Source organism: Rhinolophus sinicus, linkage group LG16 (assembly GCF_036562045.2).
Source record: "Rhinolophus sinicus isolate RSC01 linkage group LG16, ASM3656204v1, whole genome shotgun sequence".
Lineage (NCBI taxonomy): Eukaryota > Metazoa > Chordata > Mammalia > Chiroptera > Rhinolophidae > Rhinolophus > Rhinolophus sinicus.
The window spans coordinates 737,927-764,677 of record NC_133765.1 but is presented as its reverse complement, the minus strand read 5'-3'; the positions used below and the strand labels follow the sequence as shown (position 1 = coordinate 764,677).

General features: G+C 42.4%; 1 protein-coding gene across 17 annotated transcripts in view; it reads right to left on the bottom strand.

Moving 5' to 3' along the window:
• The window catches only part of GRIK4 (glutamate ionotropic receptor kainate type subunit 4), a 635,802-nt gene that overhangs the window by 84,439 nt on the left and 524,612 nt on the right, over positions 1 to 26,751 (bottom strand). For all 17 annotated transcript variants that reach the window (XM_074321322.1, XM_074321326.1, XM_074321318.1 and 14 more), the window contains one exon: positions 26,538 to 26,741. In XM_074321322.1, coding sequence (XP_074177423.1) covers positions 26,538 to 26,741 — 204 coding nt within the window. The remainder of the gene's footprint in view (positions 1 to 26,537; positions 26,742 to 26,751) is intronic.

Here is a 26,751-nt window from a genome sequence, read left to right as displayed (position 1 = left end):
AGTTCTTTCTCAAGACAATATTGGCATGAGAAGTGGGGTGAGGTTGAGCATACAGTGGGGTGAGCTGAAGGCCCAGCTATGGGGGAACTGGGGAAGGCAGAGCCCAGGAAGGGGACGCAATAATTTACAGGAAACATGTGCAGTCCCCATGGTTGCAGTGGGAGGGCAGCCCAAGAGAAAACATCATCTCTTGCATCTCCAACCTGCTAAATGCACCAGGACATCTGGGCCACTGGTGTACTTTCCCTCTTACCAGTCAAAGTGATTATCTGAATACCTACAACTGATTCTCAGCATTGGGTTGTTTTGTCCAGGCTGTGAGATCCTTGGGGTTAAGGGCTCTAATGCTTAGCTTTTTTACATGTGCCTTTACAGCATCCCATCCATCCATCACATCCATCCATCCATCAATCCATCCATCCATCCATCCATCCATCCATCCATCCATCCATCCATCCATCCATTGCATCCATCCATCCATCCATCCATCCATCCATCCATCCATCCATCCATCCATCCATCCATCCATCCATCCATCCATCCATGCATCCATCCATCCATCCATCCATCCATCCATCCATCCATCCATCCATCCATCCATCCATCCATCCATCCATCCATCCATCCATCCATCCATCCATCCATCCATCCATCCATACATCCATCCATCCATCCATCCATCCATCCATCCATCCATCCATCCATCCATCCATCCATCCATCCATCCATCCATCCATCATTCCATCCATCCATCCATCCATCCATCCATCCATCCATCCATCCATCCATCCATTGCATCCATCCATCCATCCATCCATCCATCCATCCATCCATCCATCCATCCATTGCATCCATCCATCCATCCATCCATCCATCCATCCATCCATCCATTGCATCCATCCATCCATCCATCCATCCATCCATCCATCCATCCATCCATTGCATCCATCCATCCATCCATCCATCCATCCATCCATCCATCCATCCATTGCATCCATCCATCCATCCATCCATCCATCCATCCATCCATCCATTGCATCCATCCATCCATCCATCCATCCATCCATCCATCCATCCATCCATCCATTGCATCCATCCATCCATCCATCCATCCATCCATCCATCCATCCATCCATCCATTGCATCCATCCATCCATCCATCCATCCATCCATCCATCCATCCATCCATTGCATCCATCCATCCATCCATCCATCCATCCATCCATCCATCCATTGCATCCATCCATCCATCCATCCATCCATCCATCCATCCATCCATCCATTCCGTAATAACTGAGTGCTGTTGTATGCTGGGACCTGTTCCAGGTGATGTTGTATGACGGGGCCAGTAAAGGGATGAATAAGACAGACGTAGTTCCTGATCTCAAAGAGCTTATATTCTAGTAAAGGGAGAGAGGCAATGAACAAATAGTCCCATAATAAAAAAAATGATTACAGATGGTGATAATTTCTTTGAAGACAATACAACAAAGTAATATGGTAAAGTGAGTAGGAGCAACTGCAGGTCCCTTAGGGTGTCAGAGAAAGAATGATTTCAGAAGAGGTGATATCTGGCTTATATCTAGATAACAAAATGGATTTGGGGGAATAGGTTTTTGACAGAAGGAAAAACAAATGTAGTGGCCCTAGGCTGGAGTCGAGCATGCTATGTTCAAGGCACCAAGGAAGGCCAGTAGGTATAAGCACAGAGAGTGAGGGTCAAGAGATGGGAGATGCAGGGCTTTGTGGGCTCTTGATTAGTTCTTCAGATCTAATTTTCCTGCAGAGGGCAGGAAGAGATGGGGTTAGGGCAGTACATTAGGCTAACACCATTGCATATAACCTTTGGAAGGCTGATGACCTCCCCACTATAGAAGCACAACTGGACATGTGGTGCTTCAGTTTTGCGTTGGTCAGTCATGCTTTTGTAGTCTCCCAACACAATGTAGCAAGAAGAAATTGACCCACGGAAGCCTGGGAGAGGGAAGGACCTCGACCCGGAGGAGCATATCTTACGGGATCAGGTGGACATGTGTCCACGTGTATGTGTGTTTGGGAACAGATGGTGGGAAGGCTGAGGACCTGAGCTTTAGTACCCGAGAGGAAATGCAAGTGGGGCCTTAAGTGGAGAGGTGGGTAACGGACAACAGGAGAGGAGAGGAGAGGGCAACACTCACTGAGAGCTACTGCATGCCAGGCACACTTCAGAGACTACTACAGTTCATTGATCTCTCTCACAATAACTTGGGGATGGTTGCTATCATTTCCATTTTGAGGATGAAGACATGGGGGTCAGAAACACTGGGTGATCAGTCCAAGCCTACACAGCTGATATCCAGCAGAGCAGGCATCTGCACCTGGGTGGCCAGCAGGGAGGGAAAGGGTGTGAGGACAGACGGGGGAACACAGTCCGTCCTTCTGTTTCACTAGTACCTGTGTGCTGGCAACCTCCAAACAGAGCTCAGGCCCCGCTCTGCCCTTTTGCTGGCCTTCCTTACCCATGGCTTACTGGACTTCTTTCCACCTCAAAGTCCTGCCAGCACTTCCGGTCCGTGCCGTGTATGCCTCATCTCTGCCATCTAAAGTAACTTTTTTCCGTGTACTCTTTCTCAGTTCATGAGTTTACCAGCAAACTGTCACCAAAACCAAAACCAGGAGATAGCCTGGAGCCTTCCCTCTCCCTCCCTGTTCAGCACCTCCCCATTTAATAAGCAAGCCCCATCGAAGAAATGCCTGTTTAATCCATTACTGCCACTCGAATCTTAATACTGCTACCATCCTTCCAGTCTTCATTTGCATTATTCAGGAGTCCCTGCCCTGGTCTTGCTGCTTCCAGTTCCTCCCCACTCCATCTGTCCATTAAACTGCACCAGTGGTTCTCAAATTTAAACACGCATCAGAATCACCTTGGTGGGGGGAGCTGTTAACATGCAAATTGCAGGGCCCCACTCCAGAGTTTCTAATTCATTAGGTGTGGCTGTGACCCCAGAAGGTGGATTTCTGATAGCTCCTAGGGGATGCTGCTGCTGCTGGCTCAAGCACCACACTTTGAGAACCACTGCTCTAGAGTCTATTTCTACACCAAAGATCTAATCATATCATACCCTTGCTTCAGAACTCCAGCAACTCCCTACTATCTTTAAAATACAATCCAAACTCCTTACAATGATCGTCACAACCTAGCCTAATCTTGCCTTCCAGCGTCACCTCAAACTACTGATTTTCCTTCAACCTATATGTGACCACAGGGCACTATTCGTGTTCCTTAAATCTGTCATACATCTCAGACTCTGTGTCTTTACCTACACAGTTCTCTCTGCCTGTATGCTTTCCCCCTTGGTGCTTGTCAAATTCCTACTTCTCTGTCAAGGTCCAACATGACTGTTACTTCCGTTAGAGGCATCACAGTGGGTTAGAACGACCATGGGCTTTAATGTCAGGCAGGCTTGGCTTCGAATTTCAGGTCAATCACTTAGTCATGTGACCCTGAGTTAGCCTCGCTGTTAAGCTAGAGTTAACCTTAGCTTCATTATACAAAGTGAATAGTAATGTTTCTCTCGTAAGATTGTTGTTGAAGAAGAAATGATGCAGGATAAGCCTAGCAGGTAGTAGATACTCAATAAACAATAGCTATTAGTACCATTAGTTCTGCTTTAAAGCCGTGACTGTCTCCTTGGAGCTGAACTATTTCCATTTTTCTCTGTGTTCCCATAAAGTTTTGTATATGATTCCATTTTGCATATATCACAAGCTATGGTCTCATTATTTTTATACACTGGGCCTCATTCCAAGCATAGTTGGGGTCATTGTATGAATTATAAAAATTGATTCTCACAGCACACTTTGTAGGAAGCATCTTTGTAGGAAGAAAATCTACACGTGGATACAGCCCCACACCAGAGCACATGCTTGGTGAGCAGTGTGAGGGCTAGTTTCAGCTCCCATTCACTCCTTGTACAATATAGAAGCTAGATAACTGTACTTAGAGATTCTATGTATATAGAATGTGAGCTCAGTGAAAGTAAGAACTGTATATTATCAAACAAGCCGCAGCTGACGCTGAATCAATGCATTGATGGGGCAGGTAATATTGGCTGAGGACAGAAAATGTATCAGCAGGGTTAGTAGGGACCTAGACTCAGGTTCAGGAACAGGATCCTTACTCCTGGGGAGGAGGGGAGTGCAAGGACCAAGGTTAGCAACATCAGAGATGCAGGCTTGGGGAATAATCAGGTGCTGAATAACTAAAACTGAGTGGTGAATGGGAACGTGCTTTGGGGAACAAGGCAGAGGTTAAGTCCCTGCATGCTGAACTGGAGTTCCTGAAAGCACTGCTAACCTCAGATTAGAGCCTGGTACATGGCTGAGCCTGCAGGTAATGTCTCACCTCTGCCACATGGGGTGGGCAATCAGGACTAGAATATTCTTAGAAGATATTAAGACACCACTTTCCATAGCTTGCTTTTCCACCCCTTCCCCAAATCAACTTCCTACTGCCCGTCTCTTCTGTTTAACAGCAAGAAAACCTCTTAGAAGGCTTTCAGATGTCTTAATTAATATATTTTCATTTCCTCTGCAGGTTCCTCACTTCCCTTAGTTGCTGGCACTCACTGGGGAACGTGGAAACAATTCCCAAAAAATGAGCCTTCTGACAAATTTCCCAGGCTACTTCTAGATGCCCATGGAGTTTGGAGGGGTACCCAGTCTCAAGAGGCTGAAGTAGCACTGAACATAACTGAACTCTGCCCCTAAGACCTCTGAGATTCTCATATCAACACCTTCACTGGAAAAGAAGCATCACAGGTATCTAAGGATGAGCAGGCAAAGCCCTGAGGTCTTTTCCTGAACCAGGAGCTGACTTCTGCACCTCATGTTCTATGATCGTGGGGAGAGAACAGGTTTGAGACGGCTTCATGGGAGATAGGGATTGTAGCTGTGCACCTTCACAGATGATACATTAATACAATGTCATTCCTTGACCCTGCCCTGCTCAGTGCTCCCGGAGCAAAGCACTCGTATCTCTCGCAGCCACACTAAAGCAAACAGTTCTTTTACACATCTGTACTTCCTTTACTTCCATACCACCTGGTCTACAGACTTTCAAAGACAGAACCAAATCCAATCTGTTCTTTTAACCCAAACCTCTAGCACAGTGACCAACACATAATAGGTCTTAAATTACCATCCATTGATTGCTTTATTAGTCAATTGCCTGGGTTTCTAAGCCTTGGGTTGACAGCTGGGTTGACACAAACCTGCTGAGGGATGAGCTCCCTAAGTTTATGCAAGGAATACTTATCATCGGGTGTCTTGTTCTGCATGATTTAAAGGAACAATTTATTAACACTTGACTGTGTTCTAGGCACTGCGTTAAGTGCATAAGGGTGTCAAGATGAATAAGATACCATGCTTGCCCTCAAGCAGCTGGCAGTCTTACTGCCACTAAGACTCCATTCCAGCAGGCCTCACTCAGAAGTAATCTCTGCCTCCTACTCAGCTATTCAAGTACTAGGTTTGTATTTCTAATACAGCACTTATCCCATACAACCGTGTGTTAAGTAATTTCTGCTTCTGTTTGCCCTTCTAGCGGGAGTGCTCCTAACAGAAGGGGCCTGGTTCCAAATCTCAGCACTTCCAGGTGTTAGCCTCTCTGGGGCTGAGTGCTCTTAGTCTATAAAAAGGAAGTAGTTATAATAACACACACCTCCTGGATTGAATATATAAGTGTCATCCAAGTGTCCTTCTCAGGCTGGCCACTCAGAGCCACCTACATTATTGCTATATTCCTGGACCAGCCTATTCCTTCCTCACCATTCCTCTAGCAAAAAGACCCAGAGGACAGGAAGACTGGACCCAAATCATTCTCTGTTCCAGCCATCGGTTCTCACGTGTCCTGTGTAATGCAGTGAGAAGAGCATAAGATTAGGGTCTGGATATGGTATGAGTCTGGGCTCTGACCACTCTGTATATCTGAGCATGTATTAGTTACTGAATTCTCTGAGCCTCCATGTCCTCATCTGTGGAATGGAGTACTAATTACTGCCTCTCGGGCCATGTAAGGATTAAATAAAATACTATGTGTAGAGCTCCTACGTAGTGTCTGGCCCTTATCAGGTGCTATCAGCCCCCTTCCCTGTTATTCCCTTTCTCTCTGGGGGGCTCAGCTTTGAACTAAGAAGAGTTGACCAAGTGTCTGGAGCAGGGGAGACTCTCATTCTGATTCTCCAGAAAGTCAAAGGAAGCAAAAGGAAGGAGAAAACCTAAAGGTTTTGGCAGAACCCTCCACTGTACGTGGGGCTCATACTTGTCATAGGCTGAGGCTTCAGGAGAGAGTACACCTCACCCTGGAGTGAGGAGAAGAGAAGCAGTCAGAGACGGAGACAGAAGAGCCCAGTTGTATTGGTGGCAGCCTATAGTCATCTCAGAAGGAAGGGGGAGTGGTTGCAGTCTGTAAACTCCTTTTTCTGGCTTTTTATCAGGGGGTATAGGACTGGTGTGACAGGAAAGATCCTCTGAGAACCCAAAATGAGACAGAGTGGTGGAAAACGAGGGAATGATGAGAGAGGAGGAGGGAAGATGGGTGTGGCCTAAGATGCAGTCCAGGGCTGTGGCCCTTTTATTCTCAAGGACAACATTCTGTGAATAATGAACAGATAAGATAGACTTCCTCCCTTCTCAGATCTCGGGGGTTTGTGCATCTCTCAAGAAGCTATTCCAGAATGGACCTTTCCCAGAGTTCAATAGCTATTCCTCTGCCCCTCAAGAGGCAAGGCTACCTGAACCCATGCTTAAAGCCTAAGTGACAGGGAAGCTCACCCCATTCAATAGGCCCTAGAATTAAATGCTGAAACCCTCACACAGTGACCATCTTCTACTGGGCATCCTCACCGCCACTACCTTAATTCAGACCCCATCCCATCCACCTAGATCATTGCGCAGCTGTCTAATGAATATGCCTCCATCTATTTTTCCCATCTTCAGTCCACCCCCTTCTCACCTGCCAGAGTAACCTTTGGGAAGCAAAGCTAATCATGTCACTCACCTCTTTGAATAAAACAATCAGACCACCTTGGTCTTCAATAGCTCCCCATTAGCACTCTGGACATAGCGTATATATCCAAACACATATCCTGTCACACTGGCCCCTACCTACAGCCTTACTTTCCCCTCTTCCCTTTGAAGCCTGATTCCAGCCACATAGAACCATGGCTCGGTATCCAATCTGCATTCGCTGCACCTAGAATATCCTTTTCTACCAAGATGTTCCTTCCCCACCCTAGATATTCCACTCAATTGTCCTTTCCTTGGTGAGCCCTTCCCTGCTCACATCTGTACCATTCCTTCTCCATACGTTTACCAGACCTACCCTTGCCACTCACTACCCATGTGACCTTGAAGAGGTTTCTTAACTGCTTTGCAACTCACTTTCCTCATCTGCACCATTGGGTTATTTTGAGGACTAAATGAGTCAACACAGTCAAGTGTTTAGAACAATGCCTGGCCCACAGGAAACAATGTGTCAGCCATTATTATTATCATTATTAATACTATTAATATAGTATGTATCACACTATACAATAACTCTTGATTTACTTGTCTTTTTGGGTAGATCCTGAACTCCTTACTGGCATTCCCCACATCCAAATAGTGCTTGTCAAACTATATGGATGGACCTAGAGAACATTATGCTGAGTGAAATAAGACAGATGGAGAAAGACAAATATCATATGATCTGACTTACATGTGGAATCTAACGAATAGAATAAATGAGCAAACTAATCAGAAACAGTCTCAGAGACATAGAGAAAAAACTGAGGATTGCTAGATGGGAAGGGGGGTGGGGATAAGGGGGAAGGTGAGGGGATTAGAAAGCACAAATTGGTAACCACAAGATTGCTACAGGGATACAAAAGACAGTTTGGGGAGTACAATCAATAATGTTGTAAAGATTTGATAGGGTATCTGATGGACACTTGTCTTATTAGGGAGTCCACAATGGATGACCATTGCAGTGTACACTTGAAGCTGAATAATAATGAACATCAACTCTAATTTAATATACATATATAGTCACAGGATGTGGAGTACAGTCTAGGTAATAGAGTCAATGGAACTGTAACAGCTGTGTACAATGTCAGAGGGGTAGTAGATTGGAAGAGGGGGGTTATCACTTTGTGAGGGGTGTAAATCTCTATTACATTGTTTTGCACACCTGAAACTAAAAAAAAAAAAAACAATAAAAAAAGCAAAACAAAGTGCTTGTCAGATAGTGGGCACTTTGATAAATGAATGAATGAATGAATCATTTAATTATCATCAAAACCTATCTCTTCCTGATTTGGTAAAGCCCTCCCTGAGCTTGGCTATCACATGGGGAAAGACTTGAACACTCCATTTTAGTCCCAGGATTGGTATCCCTATTTTAAATAATAGAATTCTATGACTTATTTGCAATAAAATAGTCTCTGGCTTCCAGGTGAAAAGTAATCCCAGGGGACTAGTTGTGGTATTTTTTTAGTTCAGCAAAATGTCTCTGGACAACCTTCTCAGTGTATTGAGGTCATGTTCAGCCCACCCCACAAATTCTCTGGTGAACTCCTCCATAATCCTTTTTCATAAGGGCCCAGGAGGGAAAAATGGAATGAGGCATTTCAGCTTCATTTACACTTAATTCATCAACATGTCACTGGTAAGACCTATTTGATGCCAAGGCTTATGAGCCTTGAATCTAAGCCTTCCCAAGCCCCTTCCTTTGAAACTAAATGTACCATTCTGCCTACATGGTGTTGAATGCCAAGAGTGTACTTGTTTCTGAACTTTGAAGCTGGAACGGGCTCTGTCTCTTCCCCGATGTGCTTTACTCTCTCCCAAGTTGCTCTCTGAGGATGTGACATGCAGTCTTTCCCCTTCAGGATAGGCAGTGCTCAGAGCTGAACTGACAAGAATGCCTCATCCACACTGGATGAGAGTGGAAGGGGTCAAGAGATCATCTGCTCAGCTCTTCCAATGCACAGATTTAGTGCAATCCCTCTATAGGCCAGAGTCAGATCTGGGTACCAAGTTCTGCATACCTTCCAAATCCTCTGCTTAGAAGGACATCTCAGAAGTAAATGCTAATTGTGGCTGGAGGGAGATGAGGCGGTAATTCCATCAGGAAGAGACTATGTGCTATTGCAGTCTCAGAAGCCCAAGTTCAACCTCACCTCTGCCACTCAATGGCTATGGTACATTGGGTCAATCATAAGCCTCAGGTTGCCTATCTATAAAATGGGGGCAATAATATCTATTTCACAGAGTTGTTGTGAATAATAAAAAGCTAATGCTTGTGAGAGTAGTTTCAAACATGAAACCAGTGCACAAATGTAAAGGATGAATAAGACAGTACCCAGGACAGATACGAGGTGTGATAAAAAAATATGGTGAATGTTAAAAGAAAAAAGTTATTTCCCAACCGCTCCAGTCCATAATGATTACTTTTTATTCTAAAGTCCTTTAGCTTGTACAATGAAGTGTTTATGCCATTTGTTCACAGTTTTTTTTTTAACATTTTTTTTATTAGTTTCAGGTGCACAAAACAATGTAATAGACATTTATCATTTATATCCCTCACACAGTGACAACCTCCCTCCCACCATCCACTATCCCTCTGACATCGCACACAGCCATTACATTTCCACTGTCTCTATTCCTAATGCTGTACTCTGCTTCTTATAACTATATATATATATATATATATATATATATATATATATATATATATATATATATATATATATATATATATATATATATATATACGTACATACATATATATAGCTAATTGCAGTTGACATTCATTATTGTTCATCTTCAGCTTCAGATGTACAGTGCAGTGATCAGGCATCTACATCATCCCTGAGGTGGTCTCCCAAATGAGACAAGTGTCCATCGGATACCCTACAAAATCTTTACATTATTGATTACATTCCCCAAATTGACTTTCATATCCCCGTGGCAATCTTGTGGTTACTGACTGTGCTTTCTAATCCCCTCACCTTCCCCCGTATCCCCACCCCCTCTCCCATCTAGCAACCCTCAGTTTTTCCTCTATGTCTCCAAAACTGTTTCTGATTAGTTCATTCATTTATTCTTTTCTTTAGATTCCACATATAAATGAGATCATATGGTAGTTGTCTTTTTCTGTCTGACTTATTTCACTTAACATAATGTTCTCTAGGTCCATCCATGTTGCTGCAAATGGTAAGATTTCTTTCTTCTTTATGGCTGCGTAATACTCCATTGTATAAATGTACCACAGTTTCTTAATCCAGTCATCTACTGATGGGCATTTCGGTTGTTTCCATGTCTTGGCTGTTGTGTATAATGCTGCAATAAACATAGGAGTGCATACATTTTTTTGAATTAGAGTTTTGGATTCCTCTGGATTAGATACCTAGGAGTGGAATTGCTGGGTCATAAGGTAGTTCCATTTTCAGATTTTTGAGATACCTCCACACTGTTTTCCATAGTGGTTGCACCAATCTGCAAACCCACCAACAGTGCACAAGAGTTCCCTTTTCTCCACATCCTTGCCAGCACTGTTTGTTTGTTGATTTATTGATGATAGCCATTCTGACAGGGGTGAGGTGGTATCTCATTGTGGTTTTTATTTGCATTTCTCTAATGATCAGTGAGGTTGAGCATTTTTTCATATGTCTGTTTGCCATCTGTATGTCCTTTTAAAAAAATGTCTCTTCACGACCTCTGCCCATTTTTCAATTGGGTTGTTTGTTTTTTGGAGTTGAATTGAGTGAGTTTTTAATAAATTTGGGATATTAACCCCTTATCGGATATGTCATTGGCAAATATCTTCTCCCATTCAGTAGGATCCCTTTTTGTTTTATTGATGGTTTCCTTTGCTGTGAAAAAAAACTTTTTAGTTTGATGTAATCCCACATGTTTATTTTTTCTCTTACTTCCCTCGTGCGAGGGGATATATCAGCAAAAATCTTACTCCGGGTAATGTCTGTGAAATTTCTTCCTATATTTTCTCATAGGAATTTTATGGTTTCAGATCTTACATTTAAGTCTTTAATCCATTTTGAATTTATTATTGTTTATGGTGTAAGGAGGTGTTCCACCTTCATTTTTTTGCATGTGTCTGTCCAGGTTTCCCAGCACCATTTATTGAATAGACTGTCTTCACCCCACCATACATTCTTGCTTTCATTGTCGTAGATTAAATGACCACATATGCATGGATTTATTTCCGGGCTCTCTATTCTGTGCCATTGATCTATATGTCTGTTTTTATGCCAGTACCATGCTGTTTTGAATACTGTAGCCTTGTAGTGTAATTCACATCGGGTTTTAAATTGTCATATAATTACTGCTTATGTGAATCTTTCGTCTCCCCAACTAAATCATAAATTTCTGTAAAACAGACACTGTAAATAATTTGCCCTACTATGCTCTCTGAGGTATTCATTAAATGATTTGCTGAATGAAAAAATTTGAATCACTAGGCTTACCAAGACACTTGCACCTAAATATTGATTTTGGAAGACGTTCTTGTCAACCTGCACTGCAACTGAGCTCACAGGCAGTAAAGTGAATAACTTCCATAGGTCCCAATCAGGTTACTTAAAAAGTTGGACCAAGAAGGTGGTGTGTAAACTGTAAGAAAAAGAAAAGTCTAAGCAGTCCTGAAATCTGTAACCATAGATAAAACAGTAAACATTTTATTCAGGAAGTCTAGGGATAAATATTTTCTCTACTATCTTACAAATTTTACATATTAATTTAAACAAATAGCATAATAGCAAATAGGTTCTCTCTTGTATGCCATTTCCCGTCAATACCTAGTGACTGTCTTGGGCTCTAACCTAAAGAAAGAGTCTAATTCCATATCTATGTTTATGAAAAAAAAACCTCTCTCTCTCTCTCTCTCTCTCTCTCTCTCTCTGTCTCTCTCTGTCTCTCTCTCTGTCTCTCTGTCTCTCTCTCTCTATATATATATATATGCATACACAGAAACCTACATATCTTTAATATTTTGTATATTGTATGCATTATTGCATACATATAATATACACACATGTGTCTGTCTGTACATGCATCAGGTCATATTCTGTATAACTGCCTATTCTAAACAATTATAAATGTATATAAAATTAACTTCATGAAGTAAAAAAAATATTACAGTAAAAGACACATCGTCATTAATCCCCATCAAAATACTCTCCCTCGCTTTGGACTTATCTCATCGTTGTTGGCACTTTCTGAAGCAGTTCTGGAAGTCCTCTTTCATGAAAGTCTTTGGTTGCACTTTCATGGCTGCCTCGATGTCCTGAATTGATTCAAAACATTTACCTTTCATGGTCATTTTGACTTTGGGGAAGAGCCAGAAGTCACACAGTGTCCGATCCAGTAAATAAGGTGGATGAGGACACACTGTAATGTTTCTATTTGACAGAAATTGCCATACCAAAAGCGAAGTGTGACATGGAGCCTTTCCATTGTGATCTAAAAATATGGTGAATGCTGCTGCCGAGTGCTATCCAATGGAAAGGCAGGGATCTTTAATATGGGAAGTGTCACGTGGAACCTTAGTAACAGTGGGTGACAAGTTTCAACTTGTTCAATGTAGTCAGTTGGGTGTGAGCTGCAGTTGAGAGAATGTGTGTTTTAAAGTGTGCTGTAAATCATCCTCCATCATGACAATGCTCCGAGTCATACATTGCTTTTGGTACAGCAATTTCTTCAAATAAAAACATTGATCAAAGTGGCGGGTGAAGTGAGCCTCTGGAAATCTCCCCTGGAATTTAAAACAAATCTAACAATTATAACTCCACAAAGGACTCCCTGCACAGCAGACAGGCAAGAAGAAGAGGCCCACTACTAAATTCACCTAAAGGTGGGCAAAATGCGCGAGCAGGGGAGGTGGGAAAGGAGAAGTGCAGAGACATGGCCACGCCGGCACAGGACTCAGACCTATCTCAGTGCTCCGAGCTCGCTGCATCCCGGAACTACTGCAGCTGTGGGAGAGGGAAGAACTCGGACTGCTAGTGCTCCGTTTATGGCCCAGAGGGCTGATGGGACAGCATATAACACGGCTCAACTCAATGCTCACGGCAGAGACCTCAGAGAAAAGGCTGAAGGAAGAATGCTGAAAATGGTGGTTTAAGCCCTCACTGCTACAGAGAACGGAAGGCTTGGCTTCGGCACTGAGACTAACGCCCCCTCCCTACTCTCCCAGAGCTCGCCCTGCCCCCACCTGTCCAGTGTTAGAAGAGAAACAGTAGCACAGTCAGACCAAAAGAACAGAATATTTGCAGTTCTGAGAACTGTGCTCCACAGACACACATTCACAGCCCAACTAATTCTGGCAAAAGGGCTGGACCTGTGGAAGCAGGACAGACTGTGGTGGTGGTCGCCGCCATTGCTCTGGGCCACCTCTCACTCCACCCCTGTCCCCACCTTTCTGGGCGGATCCCTGCAGGAGTAAACAGAACAGCTGAAACACACGGGCTCTGAATCTGGTGCAGGAAGAGCTTTGGAACTTCAAAAGCTCTTTGCATACCCACATGGACACGGCGCCCTATGACCCAGGTGAACTGTTAACAGAGGAGAAGCCCACCTACCAGGGAATTCCCCCATTGTGTGAGAAGCTGGAATAGTGCAGGGAAAACATAACACTACTGTGTGAGAGAGAAAAAAAGGCTGCAGTCGGAGAGAAAACAAAACATGCTACCAACACCTACTGGAAAACAAAAGAAAGACCTCTTCCTATCAACCTGTTACAGAACCCACTCCTATAGATGTCTAGGAAGAGAAATAGTAAATAATTAATTGCCATGAATAACCAAGGCAACAAGACAGCTCAGAAAGACAATGAAAGTCTCCAGAAATGAACTTAAAGATATGGAAATATGTAACTTAAATTACAGAGAATTCAAGATTGCAGTTCTGAAAAAACTCAATGAGATGCAAGAAAACACAGAAAGGCAGCTTAATGAACTCAGAAACACAATCAAAGAAAAACATGAACATTTTACCAAAGAGATTGAAATTTTAAAAAAGAACCAAATAGAATTTCTGGAGATTAAGAACTCAATAGAAGAAACGAAGAATGAAATAGCCAGCTTAGGTAGAAGAGTTGACCAGATGGAGGAAAGAATCAGTGACATCAAAGATAGAAACCTGCAAATTACACGGATGGAAGAAGAAAGAGACTTGAGACTTAAAAGAAATGAAAGAACTCTACAAGAACTTTAGGACTCCTTCAGAAAGAGTAATATAAGAATAATGGGAACACAGGAAGGGGAAGAAAGGGAGAAGGGAACAGAGAGTATATTCAAACAAATAGTCGATGAGAACTTCCCAAAGTTGTGAAAAAAAATAGATTCTCTAATCCAAGAAGCAAATAGAATACCTAATTACGTCAACTCCAACAGGCCTTCTCCAAGGCACATTGTATTGAAGCTCTTAAAAATCAATGACAAAGAAACAATCCTCAAGGCAGCCAGAGAAAAGAAGACGGTAGCCTACAAAGGAAAGCCCATTAGATTATCATCAGATTTTTCAGCAGAAACTCTACAAGCCAGGAGGGAGTGGAACCAAATATTCAAACTATTGAAAGAGAGAAATCATGAGCCAAGAATAATATATCCAGCAAAGATATCCTTTAGATATGAAGGAGGAATAAAGACCTTTCCAGACATACAGAAGCTGAGGGAATTTTCTAATACACGACCTGCACTACAAGAAATACTAAAGGAGGATATTCGACAACCATCAACAGGCACAATTTGTGGCAACCAAAAAGGGGGAGAGTAAAGGCCTGAACCGGAACATGGAAATGGAGAAAGTAAGCGTGCTGAAGAAAATGGAATACCCTAGATATGAAACATTCTTCTACATAAACTTAATGGTAACTGTCAAAAAAATCCAGAAGTGAAATATATACTATAATAAAAGAAGAAACAGAGGGAAAAATCATAGAATACCAACACACAGAAATAGTAGACAACAAGAAAAATGCAAAGAAACAATGGAGACACAGTCTTACCAGAAAACTAAAGATAGAATGATAGGAAATCCTCACATATCAATAATCACCCTAAATGTAAATGGACTCAACTCACCAATAAAAAGGAACAGAGTAACAGACTGGATCAAAAAACTAAGCCCAACAATATGCTGTCTCCAAGAGACGCACCTCAGCTACAAGGACAAGCATACACAAAGTGAAAGGGTGGAAATAGACAGGCCAAGCAAATGGTATCCAGAGGAAATCAGGTGTAGCCATAACGATATCAGATGAAACAGACCTCGGGGTGAAAAAAGTAACAGGAGACAAAAGTGGACACTTCATAATGGTAAAGGGGACTATACAAGAAGAAGACATAACAGTCATCAATATTTATGCCCCCAATCAGGGAACACCGAAATATACCAAGCAAACTACTAACAGAACTAAAGGGAGAAATTGACCAAAACACAATTATACTAGGGGACTTAAATACATCATTGACAGCTATGGATAGATCATCCAAACAGAAAGTAAATAATGAAATAGCAGTCCTAAATGACACATTAGAGGAAATGGACATAATAGACATTTATAGAGCACTTCATCCTAAAACATCAGACTATACATTTTTTTCTAGTGTACATGGAACATTCTCAAGGATAGACCATATATTGGGACATAAAATCAGTCTCAACAAATTTAAGAAGATTGAAATCATACCAAGCATATTCTCTGATCACAAGGCTTTGAAATTGTTTATCAACTGCAATAAGAAAGCAGGAAAAAACACAAATACATGGAGATTAAACAACATACTCTTAAAGAACAATAGGGCCAAAGAAAAAATTAGAGGAGAGATAAAAAAATAAATAGAAACAAATGACAATGAAAATACATCCTACCAAAATTCTTGGGATGCAGCAAAAGCAGTTTTAAGAGGGAAATTGATATCATTACAGGCCTATCTCAAGAAACAAGAAAAATCCCAGATAAATAACCTCATGTTATACCTTAAAGAACTAGAAAAAGAAGAACAAGTGAAACCCAAAGTCAGCAGAAGAAAGGAAATAACAAAAATCAGAGCAGAATTAAATGAAATAGAGAACAAAAAGACAATAGAAAACATTAATGTGACAAAGAGCTGGTTTTTTGAAAAGATTAACGAAATTGACAAACCCTTGGCTAGACTCACTAAGATAAAAAGAGAGAAGACACTAATTAACAAAATCAGAAATAAAAAAGGGGAAGTTATTACGGATACCACAGAATTACAAAGGATCATCCAAGAATACTATGAAGGACTATATGCCACCTACTTCAATAACCTAGAAGAAACGGACAAGTTCTTAGAAACACATAGCCTTTCAAGGCTGAACCACGAAGAACTGGGAAATCTAAGCAGACCGATCACCAGTAACGAAATTGAATCAGTCATCCAAAACCTTCCCAAAAGCAAAAGTCCTGGACCAGATGGCTTCACTAGTGAATTCTACCAAACCTTCAAAGAGGATCTAATACCAATCGTGCTTAAACTCTTCCAAAAAATTGAAGGAGAGACAGTACTTCCTAACTCATTTTATGAGGCCAACATTACCCTGATACCAAAACCTGGTAAGGACAGCACAGAAAAAGAAAACTGCACACCAATATCTCTGATGAATACCGATGCAAAAATCCTAAACAAAATTCTAGCAAATCGAATACAACAATGCATTAAAAAGATTATTCATCACGACCACGTGTGGTTCATCCCCAGGGCACAAGGATGGTTCAACATACGCAAATCCATCAATGTGATACATCACATAAACAAAATAAAGGACAAAAATCATATGATTATATCAATTGATGCAGAAAAAGCATTTGACAAGATACAACATCCATTTATGATTAAAACACTTAATAAAATAGGTATAGAAGGAAAATACCTTAACATAATAAAGGCCATATATGACAAGCCCTCAGCTAATCTCATAATTAATGGTGAAAAACTGAAGCCCTTTGCTCTACGTTCAGGAACACGACAGGGATGTCCCCTATCACCTCTGCTTTTCAACATAGTGTTGGAAGTCCTTGCCAGAGCAATCAGGCAAGAGAAAGAAATAAAAGGCATCCAAATTGGGAATAAAGAAGTTAAATTATCACTCTGCAGATGACATGATGCTATATATAGAAAACCCTAAAGACTCCACCAAAAAGCTATTAGAAACAATCAACGAATACAGTTAAGTTGCTGGCTACAAAAGCAACTTACAAGAGTCCATTGCATTCCTATATACTAACAATGAAATCTCAGAAAAAGAAATACAAAAAACAATTCCTTTTGCAATTGCAGCAAAAAGAATAAAATACCTAGAAGTAAACTTAACCAAGGACGTGAAGGACCTATATGCTGAAAACTATAAGACATTTTTAAAAGAAATTGAAGAAGACACAAAGAAATGGAAAGACATTCATGCTCATGGATTGGAAGAATCAACATAGCTAAAATGACCATATTACCCGAAGGAATATACAGATTCAATGCAATCCCCATCAAAATCCCAATGGCATTTTTTAAAGCAATAGAACAAAAAATCATCAGATTTGTTTGGAACCACAAAATACCTCTAATAGGCAAAGCAATCTTAAGAAAAAAGAACAATAATGGAGGTATCACACTTCCTGACTTTGGCTTGTACTACAGGGCTACAATAATCAAAACAGCATGGTATTGGACGAAAAACAGACAAATAGACCAATGGAATAGAATTGAGAACCTAGAAATAAAACCACATAAATATGGACAGATAATTTTTGACAAAGAAGCTAAAAACATACAATGGAGGAAAGACAGCCTCTTCAATAAATGGTGCTGGGAGAATTGGATAGCCACATGCAAAAGAATGAAACTGGACTGCTATCTGTCACCATGTACCAAAATTAATTCAAAATGGATCAAAGACTTAAGCGTAAGACCTGACACAATAAACTGCATAGAAGAAAACATAGGTACTAAACTTATGGACCTTGGGTTCAAAGAGCATTTTATGAATTTGACTCCAAAGGCAATGGAAGTAAAAGCTAAAATGAACGAATGGGACTATATGAAACTTAAAAGCTTCTGCACAGCAAAAGAAACCATCGACAAAATAAAGAGGCAACCAATTGAATGGGAGAAGATTTTTGCAAACGGTGCCTCCGATAAGGGGCTAATATCCAAAATATATAAGGAAGTCATGAAACTCAACAACAATAAAAGAAACAACCCAATTAATAAATGGGCAGAGGACCTGAAGAGACATTTCTCCAAAAGGACATACAAATGGCCAATAGGCATATGAAAAAATGCTCTGCATCATTAATCATCAGAGAAATGCAAATAGAAACCACAATGAGATATCACCTCACCCTAGCCAGAATGGCTATCATCAACAAGACAAGTAGTAACAAGTGTTGGAGAGGCTGTGGAGAAAAAGGAACCCTCATACACTGTTGGTGGAATACAGATTGGTGCAGCCGTTATGGAAGGCAGTGTGGAGGTTCCTCAAAAAATTACGAATAGAATTGCCGTATGACCCAGCAATCTCTCTCCTGGGTATCTACCCAAAAAATCTGAAAACATTTATACATAAAGACACGTGTCCTTCAATGTTCATTGCAGCTTTATTTATGGTGGCCAAGACATGGAAACAACCAAAATGTCCTTCGATAGATGAATGGATAAAGAAGCTGTGGTATATATACACAATTGAATACTATTTGGCAGTAAGAAAAGATGAAAAAGGAGCATTTGTGACAGCTTGGATGGATCTTGAGTATATTATGTTAAGCTAAATAAGTCAGACAGAAAAAGCAGAGAACCATAGGATTTCACTGATATGTGGTATATAAATCAAAAACTACAAAGAACAAGACAAACAAATGAGAAACAAAAACTCATAGACACAGACAATAATGTAGTGGTTACTAGAGAGGGTAAGGGGGGTGGGGGGTGGTAGATGAGGGTAAAGGGGATCAAATATATGGTGATGGAAGGAGAATTGACTCTGGTTCGCGAACACACAATGTGATTTTTAGGTGACATGGTACATAATTGTACACCTGAAATTCATGTCAGTTTACTAACAATTGTCACCCCAATAAACTTTAATTAAGAAAAAAACACATTATGGTGTGTCCTCATCCACCTTATTCACCGGACCTGGCACCGTGTGACTTCTGGCTTTTCCTCAAAGTCAAAATAATTCAGGACATCCAGGCAGCCATAATAGCGTAATTAGACATTCAAGAAAGAGGACTTCCAGAACTGCTTCAGAAAGTGGCAAGAACGATGGGATAAGTGTGTTCGAAGCGAGGGGGTGTATTTTGATGGGGATTAATGGCTATGTATCTTTTACTGTAAGAATTTTTTTCATTTTCACGTTCACCATGTTGTTTGATCATTGCCTCATATATCCCTGACTGCAGTAGTTCCCAGTTATCTGTTGTGGGAAGAAGCACTGTGTCTTGGCAAGAACTCCAAAACCTTTTCATGAATGCTTCATTCCTTCACCCTCTATTCTGCTTACTTGACATTGTTCCAACCATGTGAATGTCCCTGCATTTCCCAGTAAGGTGCATATTCTCATCTCAGAGCAGCCACTTCTATATACTATAGTAGTTCCCTTTATCCACCATTTTGCTTTCTGTGTTTTTTTGTTACCTTTGGTCAGCAGTGTACCAAAAATGTCAAATGGAAAATTTCAGAAATAAACAATTCATAATTTTAAACTGTGTGCCATTCTGAGATGAAATCTCACACTGTCCCGCTCTGTCCCACCCCGGGCGTGAATTGTCCCTTTGTCCAGCATATCCATGCTATACACTACCTACCCTATTAGTCGCATGATAGCTGTCTTGGTTATCGGATTGACTGTCAGTAGTATCACAGCACTTGTGATCAAGTAACACTTATTTTACTTAACAATGGCCCTAAAGCACAAGATTAGTGATACTGGCCATTTGGATATGCCAAAGAAAAGCTGTAAACTTGATCATAGTTAGGAATGCATAGAAAAAAACATAGTATATATACGGTTTGTTACTATCTGTGGTTTCAGGCATGCACTGGGGGTCTTGGAACGTATCCCCCATGGATAAGGAGGGACTACTGTATTTCATTTTAAACAACAGCTAACCTCTCAGCTCCACAGCTCTCTCTATCCACAACCCTTTATCTTGTTTTACCCTAAAAACTAAACTTCTTTAAAGAGTGTTCCACAGGATTCAACCACTGCAATGAGATCTCAACCAAGCCACCTACTGAAACTGCTGTTGCCAGTGACTTCTGTATTGCTAAATCTGATGAATGCTTTTCTGTGCTTCCTTGCAAGAGAAAAAAACTTCTTTACCGGTTCTCTTTCAGCAATCTTCACAGGCTGTCCTCCTCTACCTCCCTCTTGAACATGTGTTTTTCTCTCTGGGTGATTCCTGTCCTGCTCATAGATTCAGTAGCCACCTACTATTCACCGTTCACTCTAGCACATCTATAGCTTCAGTCTGCTGAGCCCGCTTTAGACAACATTTTTACCTGGATGTCCAAAAGGCATTTCAAAAGCTAAAATCTTCCTTCTCTTTCCTCTGAGATCCATTTGTTCCTGAATTTTTCGGCTCAATGACTGGTACCACCATCTACCCAGATGTCCAAGTCAGAAACCTGGGAATCATCTTACTGTACTTCTTCTTTCTCATGGCCCACATCCATTTGGTCCTTGAGTCCTGATGATTTATCTATTAGTTTTCAACAGGTTATAAAATATTATATCTACTTTGGTCCCATTTTACAAAAAAAACCCTCATATAAAATACAGGTATATTCATTAAGGAGTCAGAAAGGATGACACTGAAATGTTAACTATGGGTATTAATGGATGGTGGAATTAGGAGTATTTTTTTAAAACATATATATTTTTAAAACATTGTATTCCTTTATGTAAAACTATCTTTAAGATATCCTTTGAATGTGTGCCTGCCTCTAAGTCCCAAGTTACTTTAGATTCTTATCAGCTCTTGCAGCAACATGAACCTTGTATCTGGTTCCCCTGCCGCTAACCTTGTCTCCCCCTCCCCCCACCCATCCATGTCCCATACTGTAGAAGGCTATACAGGCCGTTCATCAATAACCATTGCCCACTTCCTGGCCTCATTTTCCACCATGCTCTGTTTCATGCACCTTCATGCCTTGGATCTTGTGTTCCCTCCCTCCTGGCATGCTATTTTTGTCTCCATGTTCTTCCTGTATCTGACCCACTTCTTCTCATCCTTAAAGATTCAGGTTGAGCATCCCCTCCTGCGGGTGTCTTTCCTAGATGTCACACGTGGAGTTAGGAGCCCTTCCTCCTGACCCCTGCACTGTACTTACTTATCATAGCCTTTCTTACTCTGATTTTACCCAACTAGTCTCCCATCAAAGAATGACCGAAGGACTATCCTACTCATCTTCGTATCTGAACACCTTGAACAATTTCCATCAAAAACTCAGTTTAAATCAATTTATTGGGGTGACACAGGAGTACCCTTGAGAGTGTTACTGAGCCATTTCTTTCATCAAGTTATTCCAGGCTATCTCCTCCTGTCTTCCAAGTACCCCTCCACCAAGACACACCATCACTGCTGCACAGGCCTGCTGTGGGCTCAGCTGTGAAGGATGTGACTCGGGTAAAACCAATCCCAACTCCAGAGTCTCTCAGTCATCCTTCTCCTCTTCACTGATCAGACACAGCACTGGGGGTCAAAGGCCACGGTTTAGGTGAATCTACTTGTTTTCACCACAACCACATCACCACATTTAGTGGGATTTACACCAAAAGCCATGTTCTAATGATTTCCAAACATGCAGAAAACATGCCTGAATGGTCCTCCACAAGTAATCTGCTATGTGTCGAAGCCCAACAGTCTTGGGTGATAATGGCAGGTGAAATGGACGTGAAAAGACTGAGGCTCTAACGCCCACAGGAGATAACTCAGGCCTCTATTCTTTACTCCATGTCATTCAGACATCGAAGAAGTTACTACACTCTTCAAACTCTAAAGAAAGAGATTCTGTAGTCAGCCACCAGCACCTTGGTAGTAGGGTTCTCCTTACACAAAGCCTTTGTTTCTCCTGCTGCAGTTTCAGCTGCACTAGCTTTGTCCATTGTCCAGGTGAAGCTGGTGGGCAGCTCTGAACACACACATTCTGGGGGCACCTCGTCCTTGTGCAAGTTCTCTTTCTTCCCCCGAGTGCCACATGTGTTGCACTAGTGAGCAGTACCAAAGAGCCACACATGCCAGCAGGATGACTGCTGAGTCCTAGCACAGAGGCACTGACTCAGGACCTCTGGACCCCCATGCAGTGATCTCTGGCTTGCCCCAGCATGATGCGAACAATGGTTTTCAGTCTTCACTGTTAACATGTGATTGGCTTAATTTTATTTTTGTACTGGGGAATACATATTACTTGAACAAAAAGAGGGGCATTGAGAATACCTAAAGGCGCCTAATAATAACCACTCATGGGCCAAATCGCCTAATGCTGGCTCGGGGTTCACTCAGTCATGAGGATTTCACTCAGTGTCACCAATAATCCTGCAGGCAGATGGCCTGGCACCAACTGCAGTCTAGTGATCCACAAAGGGAAGTTTCAATATCCACCGGAGGAAGGCTCAGCAGGTTCTCTCACTTCCTTAGTGGCTGGAGCCACATCATCATGGTGTCTCACCCTCTTGGCTGGCCCGGCCCACTGTGTCTGCTCTTCCTGACCCTTCCTGTTGCCTCACACCACTTCATGCTCCACGTTCTTCTAGCCTCCAGCCCTGAGGCTTTCTTAGGCTGCTGAGATGTGAGGATATGCAGGATCTCTTGGTAACCAGGCAGGCACTGGCTCCTCCAGCTGCAGGCAAGGCTGCAGGCTGGGAGGGGGGCCCCGGCTCACACCTGCTCACTGGACCAGCACACCTGATGTGGCTAGTGCTGACAGTACTGTCACTGTTACCTTGGGATCTGACTTCTTTGAAGGTGGCCAGAGGTGCACAACCCAGTATGGGGCAGGGGACGCCCTATGGAGTGAACTGCAGCCAATGAGAGACAGGACTCAGCAGATAAATTCCCCTCCCGCCCGCGATGGACTGTTTAGTGAGGCAGTAATTTCACAGGACCTCTCTGTGGACTGACAATCAGCCGTGCTTGGTGTAAAGCCCTGGCCAGCACAGTGACAAACTCCTGAGATGTGCTCTTCCTCCTGGCCTGCCTCCTTCCCTTTTCCTCACTTCTAATGTCTTGAAATTGCACTCCCTGAGTTAGCATGTAAGCATTTTCCCTGGGCTCTGTTTTCTAGGGAGTCTGGCCTAAGACAACTCTTATACTTCCTGTATGTCAAACACTCTGTATGTGAGCACATGTATGTTCATGCTTGCACGCATGTGCATGTGTGAGTGTTATTTTAAATCCTTACAAAAATTCTTTCCCGATGAACACTGAACCCTTGGGGAACGGTTGGAAAGGATAAAATAAACTGCCCAAGAACACACAGCTACTAAGTGGATAAATGGAAACTTAAGCTTAGGTCCGTCTAACATCAAGATTTCTGCTCTCTCAGATCATGAGCACTGAAGTCACAGACCAGGGCTTAAATGCTGGCTATAAACATACTAGCTGTGTGATCTCTGGTAGGTTACTTAACCTCTCGAGCCTCCCTTTATTTCCTCATCTGTTTAAATGACAGCTGTAGGTGCCGTGACTCTAAGGTTTCTTCCAGTTGGGACATTCAGTAACCCCAAGGCTCTGCTATTACAGCCTCTGAAATGTTCATGTGCAACTTGGGGAAGGGGTTATGCAGGATGGATCCAGGCCTTAGGACTATTGTAATTCCAGAGGAACATCTTGGCAGACATATGAAAGCATTGAGCCTGGGGAGGGAGGGATCCTGGAGTCACCCACTCCTGCGCAGGATCAGTCCCAGTGGCATTCAGACACCCTACTGACTGGGACACTCTTCCTATTTGTCAGAAGTCAATTGGCTGCAACATCATTTCCCAAGGGAAGCCACCCCCCTCCACCCTATGTCTCTCGAGACTGGACCCTGCTCCCTCTCATTGCTCTCATAGCTCTTTCTACTGCATCTCCCTTGCACTTAACACAGTCTGAAATTATACATTAATGTGATCATTCATTAATATCCGTCTCTCACTGGTAAGATTCACGAGGGCAGTGAATCAAGTTTATTTTGTCCCCTATTGTATCTCCAATATTTAGAATCATGGAAGGTGTTCAATAAATGTTAAACGAATGGGTTTAATTAATTAATTAACACTATGCAGCCAAGTCTTGATGAGACCGAAGCAGCATTTTGGCTGGAAAGCCGATCTGGGGTAAATGGTAAGATTCTTGTCTGATTGTCCAAGTCAGTCAGTATGTAGCTGCATGTCCTTGAGTCCCAGACTTCTCTCCTCCTCCTGCCAGTCTGTGTCACAGCTCATTAGGGGGCTGATAAGAGGATGGCTGTATGCTGACTGTGGCATCCCTAAAGTCACCCTACCAGTCACCAGGCAGCCCAAAGTGGCTGAAGCACCGGACTCAAGGTTACTGAGTACACTGATGAGAGGGGCAGGAAAAGGCCTGGTGTTTCAGCTTTCTGTGTTTACACACCGCTGGGCTGCACCTCCACTGTGGGATCCAAGCAGGAAGACTAACTGTTACACGAGAGGTCTGGGGCTGTAGAGAAAAACAGCACATCCTTTTCTGCTGAAGCAAGGTATCATCAGCAGGGTGGGTTTGAGTCTCAAAGACAGCAGACAGCTCCCCGAAGAAGTCTTCAGTCCCCACCCCTGCCCTTGTGAGATGCTTCCAGGGCTCCCCCCTAGGCCTTCTGCACCCTTCTGTTGATTGGTCAGTCCTTTACTTGCAAGCCTCTCCCTGGGAGCAATGCCTCACTTCTGAACCAGCCCATTTTGGATTCCAGAGCATCGGACAATTCACAGTTCCCTGAACAAGCCTTGCTATTTATCCCGCTGCCATCATTGCAAATGCTGTCTGCACTGCCAGACAAGCTCCTAAGCACCCTCCTCCTCAGCTTTGAAATGCCCTTTCCATGCTGGTCTGCACAGAACTTTTCACAATGCTTTGTCAAGGATAGTTTATTTAAGACCCTAACTAACATTTGAACCTTGGAGACTGGGATTAAAAATATTATCTTATATCCCAAGTTTGATTCAGTTAAGGGTTAAAATCATATTAATTCAACATAAAGGGAAGGGAGACAAGAAGAAAGAAAAAGAAGAAAGCAAGGGTGGAAGGGAGGGAGATGTGGAGTAAGGGAGGAGAAAAAGGCAGGATGGAAGGAAGGACCTGGATTTATGTGTACCTTTCGTGGTGACATCAAAATTCAGCTGAGGTAGTATGCTGTGGTGGGAAGAATCTGGGCTCTGGAGTGAGACAGATAGGGGTTCAAATTCCAGCCTTGTTTCATACTAACTGTATGGCTTCTGACAAGTCATTCAAGCTCTCTGAGCTCCAGGTGGCTCATTTGTAAAGTGGGGATAACAAGTAGCTAAAAGGTACGTTTAAAGAGGATTAGAGATAATGCATGTAAAGCACCTCGCACATTGGCTTTGCTGGGAGGCTGCAGGAGATCTCCCTTCAGGGCTCCATACTTTGACTCAGGTTGGATTACAGAGAAGGAAAAGGGTTGGTCCAAGGTCACAGTAAGAACCCAGGTCTGTGCTCTCTGCATTGGGTACCCATTACTTATCTTAACCACAAAAACTCAGTTATGGAAATATGGACAGTGAATGAATAATGATTTAATTAATTTTTAGAGATGGTAATAGTGTGTACCAAGTAAACAAGAGATTTCCCTCTGGAAGAACTTCCTATGTCCTTGCTCTAACCTAACAGATGACTGACATTCTATGATGGTCACCTGCATTTTAATCAAGTCTCTACATTCACCCTGAAAATCTACAGCCTGTCCAAGTGCACCTTGGTCCTGGTAAAAGCACATTGACAATAGCAGAAAAATAATACAAGTAACAAAATAACCATAACTGTGACCAACTCCTCTGCAATTGATCTCTTCCTCCTGTTATTTAACCATATTTCCCCTGATAGCACCTCTCAAGTATCAAAGTCAACTAATGTCGCTGTGTTCCATTCTCTCAGGGCCTGTCCAAGCCCTGCCAGGGGATGCTAATGAGTAACAAAATAATCAGAACAAACAAAAAGCACCTGGATAATCCAAACATGGAATCCAAACCCTCTAATTCGTGTTAATTGGTCAAAGCCTTCCTTACCTGTTACAGGTGCTGGACTGGGAAAGCCACAGGGCAGGCATCATGGTGTTAAATATTCACCAGTGTATGTCGCCAGTGCCAGCTTAGTAAAGATTTGTGCAATGAATGGGAAAATAAATGAAAAATATATAAATGATTGAATAAATGGAAGGCTCATAAGCATACAGCGCAACTTGAAGTCCTTCCACCTCCTCCCCAGCCCACCAATGAGTCCACATCACTTGTTCTGTGCTTACCCTAGTGATCAGCTCCCCGACCATTCCTGTCCAGGTGCCATTGGCCTCGGGAACGCCGTACACGCCGTCCCCAACCAGGTGGATCTTGTAGTTGAACCGGAGAATCTCTGCCAGCTCCTTGAGCATGTCCACACAGAAGCCTTCGTAGCGGTCATTGCCTTCCATCTCCTGGTGGTTCCCCTTCAGCATTAAATACGGGTTTTCCTGCAGCAAA